General features: G+C 42.5%; 1 protein-coding gene across 2 annotated transcripts; it reads left to right on the plus strand.

Annotated features, from left to right (window-relative positions):
* Positions 1-26: 26 nt before the first annotated feature.
* On the plus strand, positions 27-10,194 carry Pjvk (pejvakin). 2 transcript variants are annotated; one of them, XM_039106435.2, is made up of 8 exons: positions 27-578; positions 1,606-1,678; positions 1,769-2,029; positions 2,837-3,032; positions 3,726-3,867; positions 7,156-7,273; positions 8,823-8,921; positions 9,886-10,194. In XM_039106435.2, exons 3-8 carry the CDS (start codon positions 1,819-1,821, stop codon positions 10,176-10,178), a joined length of 1,059 nt encoding a protein of 352 aa, XP_038962363.1. In that variant the 5' UTR covers positions 27-578; positions 1,606-1,678; positions 1,769-1,818; the 3' UTR covers positions 10,179-10,194. The 2 variants fall into 2 exon arrangements, with proteins under 2 accessions (XP_038962363.1, XP_063140953.1); XM_063284883.1 differs by lacking the exons at positions 27-578; positions 1,606-1,678 and having other exon boundaries at positions 1,699-2,029.
* Positions 10,195-10,489: the final 295 nt, after the last annotated feature.

Consider the following 10,489-nt stretch of genomic DNA (forward strand, 5'->3'; position numbering starts at 1 on the left):
AAGGAAGAAAGATTAAGGGTTGAACTACTTTTTAAAAGATTTGAAAATTCGAATGCTAAATTGCTAAGAAATTTTCCGATTTTGGCCCCGAAACTTGAGACCCGCAGAGGGCCGGCTAGGGTATCTTGGGTAGGCAGGCTATCCTGGGATGAGGATAGTTTTAAGAGTCCTGCATCCCTGAGCTCGCTGCTGCCTGGCAGGCTCTTGTGGCCTGCAGGCTTAGGGTAGTGGTTCTCATCCTTCCTAATGTTGTGACCCTTTAATACAGTTCCTCATATTGTGGTGACACCCCACCCCCGCCAACCGTAATATTATTTCGTTGCTACTTCATTTCTGTAGTTTTGCTACTCTAGTGCAACCCTAGGGGGTCGCAACTCACAGGTTTAGAACCTCTGCTTTGGGAGCTTGTAGGATCCCCAAGGAGATGCTGGAGGTGGACAGCAAGGATATTTACTCCAGTTTCCAGGATTGCTCTTCTGAATGACCTGTGCACCGGGGAGTGAGGATGTCAACCTGGAATGTTGCACCTTCAGAGTGTGTTGTGGGTGTGTCAGACAGTACCACAGAGAGTCTTTGAGGTTTGTGAACTACTCGCACAATGGCTCCTGTGTTTACTTGATGCTCTAGAATTGAATTCTGGAAATGTTCTCACAGAAAGACTCCTAAAAGCTTTTTTTAATAAAATGTTTAGGTTGATATACAAAAGTAGTTGGTTCTGTGATGAAATTTTGTTTTGGTTGTATTCTCATACATACACTTGGAAGCAAGAACAAAATATCCAGAATCGAACCAAATTGAATTCTATTGAGGCTTAGATTAAGCCTGTTTTCTCTTTTAGTTCTGGGTTACTATCCAATAATGTTATTACACTTATGTGTTAATGAATATTATATTGTAACAACCACAGAGACACTCAAAATATATCAACCACCTATGGCCATACAACACAGTACAGGTTTGTTTCTAGAATTTAATTTAAATGGGTACACAAAAATTCCTTGAAAATAAGCCAAAACTTTATATAAATATTTTTATAGGTTGAGTAATTGGATAGCAGTGAGCAACAGAAAGGACGTCAGTTCGGCAGGACTCCTCAGGGGATGTGGTCTGAGCCATTAGTTTCAGAGTCAGAGACCTCCATAGCAGTTTTTAATATGTAACTTAATAGTAACTAAAAGCCTTCAATATCCTATAGAGATCTGCATCCAATTGTTTCTCTCTAGCCTGTGAGTTGATATTTGGTATTAAACACATAGTTTTATAAGGATACAAAATCCAGGATGAGAGAAATGCTGGTGTAAGGATCTGTACACTGTGAAGGTTCAAAAAGCACTTTTCTGTTGCCAAAATTCACCTGCTAGACTTGTGAAGGAAGTCCTCTTGGATGATGGCCACTGCAGATCATATCCAGGCCTAATGTTAGAGCCCAATTCCATTGTTTCCTGTAGGACTTCCTTCCAGCTGGCTTAATGCTTGTGGGAAAGCCCTCTCAACTGTGATCTCCTCAAGGATGTTGGCAGTATGTTTGAGTTTGTTTTCTATATATATTTTAGCTCTGAAGACTGCCATTCCAAGTTAGACTTGCTTTCTGTGTATCATTTACAGGGCCCTCTATTATTCATTACCTGAGTTCATGAAGGGAGGCGCTGTTGTGAATTGCACACCGGTAAACTACTTGGTGAGCGTGCACTTTATAGTTCTAGCCTGTGTAATTAATTGTGTTCAACATCAAGCAAGGCTCAGTTTGGTGACTGATTCCCTTCTTCAGAAATGGGTTCGTTGGCCGAGGGTCGCAGCTGATGACATCTTGATATTAATATGTTCGCTGCTGCTACCAAGAGCTTCGTCAAGCAAGTTGGAGACGGAGGGAGATTAATCCCTGTCCCGAGCCTCAGCGAAGCTGACAAGTACCAACCCCTGAGTCTGGTGGTAAAAAAGAAGCGGTGTTTTCTGTTTCCTAGATGCAAATTCACATCCACACCCTTCACACTGAAAGATATTCTCCTGGGAGACCGAGACATTTCAGCCGGTAAGTTTAAATGTTTGGGAGTGGCTTTTGATGGGGTTATATCATTAATAACTTAGCAGGGGTTGTATGGATTAATTACATTAATAATACACACATTAATTACATTAATAATAAAATCAACTTTTATGTAGTAGTAATATCGTTAAGGAGAACAATGCTTAAGTCTTTATGGTTTCAAATCGCTTATTGCTTAATTTTAAAACCAATTATAAGTTGTTTTTCACTAAAGGGGCTTAGAAAAACGAATTTGACCTGTATAATCTAGAAAATTATTGGGTCTTACCCATTTCACATGACCAAATAAATGAAAGTAATTTGAATTACTTTACAGTTTATTATTACCATAGGTAAGCTCTGTTTTGCTTTTGTTTTGTTTTGTTTTGTTTTGTTTTGTTTTTGAATAGGGGTACTGGGAAATTGAACTTGAATTTCCTGCTTACAAACATGCACTTTGCCAACTGAACCGCCTCTGAACCCTGAAATAAATTTTTAAAACTAGATTATAAAGCAGGCGTGATAACTGGTCACAGGTTACGAATATTCGCCTTTCTTTCAACTACGCAGTAGATCTTTGTTGATGTATATGTATTCTGTTGTATGAACAGAGAATTTGAGCTCCTGCTAAAGTATTCTGTCATTTCTCTTTGTAGTAAAATTGCCTGAAAATCTACTTTCCATATAGTTTGAAATGCTGTCTAATTAATATCTGGGTCAAAGAATCTTTTTCAGTCATGCTAACATGATAATACCTAAAGTGTGTGTAAGACGAACTTGAGACGTTTGAAAAACATTGTTTCCTCTCCTAAGGTATTTCATCTTATCAGTTACTGAATTATGAAGACGAGTCAGATGTTTCCCTCTATGGAAGGCGAAGCAACCATATTGTGAATGACGTTGGGATTAATGTTACTGGATCTGATTGCATCGCGGTCAAAGCTTCCTTTGGTGTAGTGACCAAACATGAGGTGGAAATATCAACATTACTCAAGGAAATTACTGCACGGTCGGTACAACGGTCCTGATACACTGCACTGTTCTTGTAGATGATTTAACCTACGCTGCAAAGAAAGCTTAAGACATACATATATTATATGTATGTATGTATGTATATATAGTATATGCATGTATGCATATATAATGTGTATGTATGTATATAATATATGTATATATGTGTGTGTATGTATGTATATATAGTATATGTATGTATATATAGTATATGTATGTATGTGTTTATATGTATATATTACATACATATATTCATGTGGAAGACTATATGTTAGCAGCTAGTTACTACCTTTACCTAATCAAAAACTACTTGATAAATATTTTCAGTTGTTTGATTTAAAAAAAATTCACTAAATAGTGACTGCAAGTCCATCTGTGGAAATTATTGAGATTCTGTCTCAAACTAAAATGGAAATAAAGACGGGGTGGGTGGCAGGGAGGTGGCTCAGTGATAGAGTGTTTGCCTGGATGCACAGGGCCCTGGGTTCAGTCTCCAGTTCCACAAAACAAAGAAGGGAGAGGCAAATTAGTCAGGCGGTTTTGCTTATAACTTCTAATTTCCTGCTTCATGGTTCCTACCTCGATTCACACCCGCAGTTAAGATGGGCCCTGAATACCACAAAGGGTGCCTTCAATTCTGTATGAGCACGTATTAGGGCGTCTTATGCCTGCATCTTTTTCTTTATTCTAGAAAAATTAACTTTGACCACAGTTTGATCCGCCAATCAAGGAGCAGCAGGAAGGCCGTGCTGTGCGTTGTCATGGAGAGCATCAGAACCACACGCCAGTGCTCTCTGTCAGTGCATGCTGGGATTCGAGGGGAAGCCATGCGGGTAAGACACACCCAGGGCTTCACTAACTGCACAGTTACTATGGAGTTTTTTAAAAAAAATACTCATAATAGGTTTGTGCCTTTCATCAAAGGCAGGGGAAAAAAAGAGCCTCGGTTGTGTAGAGATTCACTCTGGAGTGGTCGTTCTTCAGAATAAGAAAACCAACCTAAACAACTCGGGTTCTAACCGTGTGTACTCCAATACAGACAAATCACTATTCCTAGTGAATTTAGGTATATGCTGGAGTCTCTCCAAGTAAAAAGTCCCTCAGTGTTGCATTCACAGCAACCTGTAAGTTCCGATGTTGTATGCTTTTGTTTGTTTGTTTGTTTGTTTGTTTGTTTATTTATTTATTTTTGAGAAAGGGTTTCTCTGTGTAGCCCTGACTGTCCTGGAGGTTGCTCTGGAGACTGGGCTGGCCTTGAACTCAAGACGTCTTCCTGCCTCTGCCTCCTGAGTGCTGAGATCAAAGGCATGTGCCACATTGCCCCCGTTTAGATTTTATTTTTAAGAAATTCTATTCATACTTAATTTTTAAAAGTTGAGATTTTAGCTATTTTTTTGCCTTTATTTATTCAGTGCTGTGTGTGTGTGTGTGTGTGTGTGTGTGCGCGTGTGTGCGTGCATACAAGTACACACATACATGCCAGTGTGCATGTTGAAGTCAGAGGACAAATCGTGGGACTCAGTTTTCCCCTCACAATACCAGGTGGTCGGAACTGAGGCAAGCGCCCTTCTTCAATGAGCCATCTCAGCAGCCCTGGATCTATATTTTATATTAAATATCATATTTGGTTTTTCTAATTAACATTATCAATAACCAAATAGGCTTCATTTTGTGTTAAACCCCTTTAGGAGTGGTTGGCTGGGGATGGAGAAATGTCTAGAACGTTAGAGAGCTGGGTGCTCTGCTAGGACCCGGATGTGGTTTCTCCTGCGTGGCGGCTCATGATTGGCTGAAACTCCAGCTCCAGAGGTTCCGATGCACTGCACACGCATGGTGCATACAATACATGCAGGCGCTCTCACGTACACACATAATAAAAATAAATAAATCTTTAGAAAGTAAAAAACTAGAAAATTTATATTGTTATATATTTATTTATATTGTTTATCCTTACCGACCTGTGACACCTAGTGATTATTCGATAGGATTAAAGCCAACGGTTAGGTGACAGGAAGGAAAGTGAAATTATGCTATCTTTAGGAAAATGGATGAAACTGAAAGATTTCAGTGAAATAAGCCAGAGTCAGACAAATATGGCATATTTTCTCTCATATGTAGAATTGAGCTTTAGAGGGGGATGTGTGTGTGTGTGTGTGTGTGTGTGTGTGTGCATCGTGTGTTTATGTGCAGGTCATGAAAACCACGAAAGGGGAGGAAGAGATTGTGAGGAAGACAGAGGGAGCAGGATAAATGTGGCAGGAGAGTGGAAGAGGGCGTAACATGAGGGGTGAAATGAAGGTGGGAGGGAGAGGGCGGTGATGGAGGACACATTAGAACAGAGCATGTGACACAGAATCACTAGGGAAGCTGCGGGCTGGTATACCTTTTACATTTTTAAAGTGGGATGTGGGATGTCCCTATCTATAAGGCACTTGATGTGCACATGTGCGGATCTGAACCGCAGCGACCAGTGTGGCAGTGTGACCTGTGATTCCAGGACGAAGGAGACGGCACAGAGGACAAGCCCTGAGGCTTGCTGGCCTGCTGGTAACCTCACCATGTCAGTGAGCTCCATGTTGAGTGAGAAACTATCTCAAAAATAAATAAATAGATAAGTAATAGAGAGTGACAGAGGAAAACCCTTACGGTTGACCTGCGGCTTCCACATGCATCCATACACATGTGACATTGTACCCCCATGTGTGCATGCGCGTGCACACACAAACACACATACACCCACCAAAAGAAAGGAGGAAAGGAAGGAAGAGAGAGAGAAACTCATCTCAGAAGTCGGGAGTAGACGGGTGTCAGAAGGGGCTCAGTCCATGGGAACAATGTTATTGTTGGAAAGAATAGGACATTTTAGTTCTGGTGGCCTGTGGCACAGCATAATGAATATAATTAACAATGTATTGTATTTCTCGAAATGGTTAGGAGAGAGGTGATGTGTTTTGTCAAGCGGCAGCAGGAGGGAGTGCCTTAGCAGGCCCATGCTGAGGCATCCTCACTCTGAGGTACCAGCCCTAAGAAGGGAGTGTGGGAAAGAAAGGGGACAGAGAGGGACAGAAGGGAAGAGACTGGAAGAGAGAGGGGATAGAGGTGAACAGGGAGAGAGAAAGAGCCCACAGAGAGAGAAAGGAAGAGGGAGGGGTAGGGAGAGAGGGAGAGGGACCGAGAGAGAAAGAGGCCAAACAAGTCCTTTTATAGCAAGCCAGGCTCACACCTGGCTGTTGCTAGGTAACTGTTGGGTGGAGCCTAGAAGAAATGCTAACAAAAGGGATGTGCTCACAGTAAAGAAACAGTGTAAGTTTAAGGCTGCGGGTTAATTCATTAATCCCGAGTTGATCACTGTCCAGCGTGCATTGCCCCTCGTAGGGGTTTACAGTGTGGTGTGTTGGGGATTCCCAAAAGGAGAAAAGACAACCACTTGCTGTAAATAACAGACAAGGGTCCCTGAGATGGCTCAATGACCAGAGAGCTTGCTGCTCAAACCTGGTAACCTGCGTTCAATTCCCCAGGACCCATGGTAGAAAGAGAGGACTGATTCGTGCATACACTGTGGCTTGCACAGCACCCCACACGCACTGCATCTTAAAAAATACAGGACGAAAGGGTCACCTATTCAGCCCTCTCCAGTTGAGATGAACATATTACATATGGTCTATGTAAGACGACTAAGACTTTCAAAAACACCAAATTCCTTTTCATAAGGGTTCCTCAATTGTATCCATCACCTCATTATGAGGGTTCTGTTCAGAATGTGTATTCAGACGTCTCCAACTTCGGATCAGCATCCGTCATTTAACAAGCTGAGATGTTTTTCTTGATGGTAGCCATTTTGGTGACTGGGAAAGCTGGTGAAGGCTGGGGGTTTCTGATGGGTTAGGCTGAAAGGAAAGGGTTTACTGCAGGAGCACTCTGGAGAGACTAATCTAGGCTTCAATCCTCACGTGAGAAAGCTGATAGACCGTGCTTGGGTCTCCATAATGAAGCTTAACAGAGGCAGGGTGGGTGGCTGTGGTTTGGTTTGGGTAGGATTATAGAGTTTGTTTCTCCAAAAAGCTACCCTCCATGCTTTGTACTACTATTATTTTTTTTTACTATATGTTTGTTTATTGTAGTTCCATTTTATGGATGAACAGAATCCCAAAGGAAGGGAAAAGGCTATTGTTTTCCCGGCCCACACAACTATAGCTTTCAGTGTTTTTGAGCTCTTCATCTACCTGGATGGTGCCTTCGGTGAGTAACAGATACACCTGAAAGCTCCAGCGATTATGAATTAAAATGTAGTAGGAGTGAATCTTTCCCCTCTTCCTCCCTCCCTTCCTTCCCTGACTCCCTTCTCCTTCCTGTCTCCCATCTCATTTTATGATTATAGAAGCAGGCTGTGTGTGTGTGTGTGTGTATGTGTGTGTGTGTGTGTGTGTGTGTGTGTGTGTGTGTGTGTGTGTGTGTATATACATATATATGTGTGTGTGTACATATGTCTATATATGTATGCATATACACATTTGCATGTATACACATATATACCTATACACATATTCACATATACATATATACATACACACATACACACATATATACATACACACATATACATATTATGGTCAGTCTTACTAGGGTGAAGCAGCTAGGAAAACTTTCCCCTCCCACTTTCCCAGCACCTCCTTAGTGGTTCTTAGCAAAGGCTCCATACTACCCCGCTTACAGTTATGGATTGGGAATGAAACGAGGGCCACTAACAAAATATGCCTTCGCTTTTGTGGAAGGAAAATCAATGACTTCTAATAGATAGCTTTCGGGAGTGGCAGATAAGAAATCTGCAGGCAGTAAGATGTCTGAAGTGTCTAGTGCCCAAACAGGTGGTATTAATTAATTTTTATATGTTTAGATATAACTTCCTAGCTGCACACTTCCTTAAAAAGAACAATAAAAATCCACTTTGCCATCTTGCATGGTAGGTCAGTGCAGCTCACTTTAGCTTTTTGCAGCTCACTTTCTGCCTTTCACAGGACTTTAAGTTAGTTAACCGCCAGCCAGAACAACTCCAGATGTATCTACAAACGGAGCAGGCGAAAGAGTCTCCTGGCCATGATAATTTACATTTGTAGACTTTCTTTTGTTAACTTCTGTCTGTAGTCCTGGGGAAGGGGGATTAGGAAGTGGAGAAAGGAAATTGTATTCTAAATAAAATCACCCCTGAGCCACTGTAACTGGTGGTTTTTGCAGTTCCGTTGACTGTAGGCAGGAGTATAAAATGGCAGTCATTGAAACATAATCTTGTCCATGAGCTCATTTTTTTGGCCTTCCATTTGCAGGAAGTCCCGCTGTAGGTATACTGAGACATATGCACAGTGATCAAGGGACAGGTTCTTTAGTTCCTAATAGCAAAATATTGGAAACATACCGAGAGGACCATGAGTACAACAGAGGAGGACCAAACCATGACCAGTGGGTACCTCTGGGCACGCAATGATCTCTAAGACGTGGTTTAAACAACTGTGTATGCTATGGAATTAGTTCTGGAAACATGCATAAGCCTGCACACCAGAGCTCCTAAGCATACAAGGCCCAGACAGGCTGGGTACAGTGTGGGAAGAGACATGTCACTGTATGATTTTAATCTCTGGATTTTGTACTTGCAAATATGTCTTTTCCTCAATTGTGTAGTTTAGCTTTATTTAAAAAAAAACTCTATGAATTGCACGCTTGAGAATTCAAATCGCCTATGAAATACTCGATAAACTGTAGTTAAGTTATAACATCTTCTCATATTTGTTCGTAGACATTTGTGTCACATCAGTGTCAAAAGGAGGATTTGAAAGGGAAGAAACGACAACCTTTGCCATGTTCTACAGACTGAGGAATATTCTCTTTGAAAGAAGTGCGTCTGCAAATTTCATGATGTCTTGGTTTTTAATAGCTGATTAGTATTCCATTGGGTAGATGGACCACATTTTCCTTCTCCATTCTTCAGTGGTGGGGCGTCTAGGTTGTTTTCCGTTTCTGTCTGTCATGAATAAAGCTGCCATGAACATAGTTGAGCAAGGATTCCTATGATATGCCCAGGCATCTTTTGGGTATCTGACTAGGAGTAGCTGAGTCCTGGCTAGAACTATTCCAAGTTTCTGAGACACCGCCAAATCGATTTCCAGAGTAGTTGTACAAGTTTGCACTTCCGCTGTCCAGGCTGCACATCCTCGCCAGCAAGTGCAGTCACTTGAGTTTTTAATCTTAGCCATTCTGATGGGTGTATGATGGGATCTCAGAGTCGTTCTCCTTGGACTGCGTGGTTGGGTCTCAGCGGGAGAGGATGTACTTAGTCCTGCTGGGACTAGATGCCCCGGAGTGGGGTGGTACTCAAGGGAGGGGCTTCCCCTCCTCTGAGGAGAAGAGGAGAGGGTAATGGGGAGAGGGTTTTGTAATGATAGAAGAGGGAGGAGAGAAGGGAGGGAGGGCTGTGATTGGGACAAAAAGTGAATAAAAAAATAATAAAATCTTCAGAGGGAGGGGGAGGGGAAAGAGAGGGGGAGGGGGAAGAGAGGGGGAGGAGGGGGACGGGGAGGGGGAGAAGGGGAGGGAGAGGGAGACGGGGAGGGGGAGAAGGGGAGGGAGAGGGAGACGGGGAGGGAGAGGAAGAGGGAGAGGGAGAAAGTCTACTGAAGGGTGTTTGGGAACGCATTCTTCTCCCTGTACCGGCATGGGTAGCTGCCTACATAGTAACCGTCTGTTAACATGTTTAAAGCCCATTTGTTTCCTGATGGACGGTTTGGATTGACGCCTTTAAAAACAGTTTGGGGTGCAGAGTTATTTGGACTTCTACCACATTTCTGGTTTCTATTTTGCAGATAGGAGAGTGATGGACGCCATCTCGCGTTCCCAGCTTTACCTGGATGATCTCTTTTCTGACTTCTATGACAAACCTCTCAGCATGACTGACATTTCCCTCAAGGAGGGAACTCACATCCGAGTGAACTTACTAAACCACAACATTCCTAAAGGGCCCTGCATACTCTGCGGAATGGGGAACTTGAAAAGGGAGACAGTTTATGGCTGCTTTCAGTGTTCTGTGGATGGCGTGAAGTACGTGAGGCTTCATGCGGTTCCTTGCTTTGATATCTGGCACAAGAGAATGAAATAAAAGGAAAAGGAATATGCTTTGTTGGCATTCTGTGTACTACTGTGCCACAAGCCTTCCTTTTGTTCTTTAGGTTTGCTTAGATTTTTTTTTTTTTCAAAAGCAGGAGGCACTGGGAGCAATGGCGCATGCCCGTAGTTCTAGCTTCGGTCTGGGAGCGATGGCGCATGCCTGTAGTTCTAGCTACTTGGGAGGCTGAGACAGGAAGATCGCATGAGTCCAGGGGTTCTACAATGGCTGTCTACACTAAGTTCAATGTGGTGACCTCCCGGTGCCGAGTCCAGCATGGCCTTGGTGGAAACAGAATGACATGG

This window comes from Rattus norvegicus, chromosome 3, assembly GCF_036323735.1.
Source record: "Rattus norvegicus strain BN/NHsdMcwi chromosome 3, GRCr8, whole genome shotgun sequence".
NCBI classification, from domain to species: domain Eukaryota; kingdom Metazoa; phylum Chordata; class Mammalia; order Rodentia; family Muridae; genus Rattus; species Rattus norvegicus.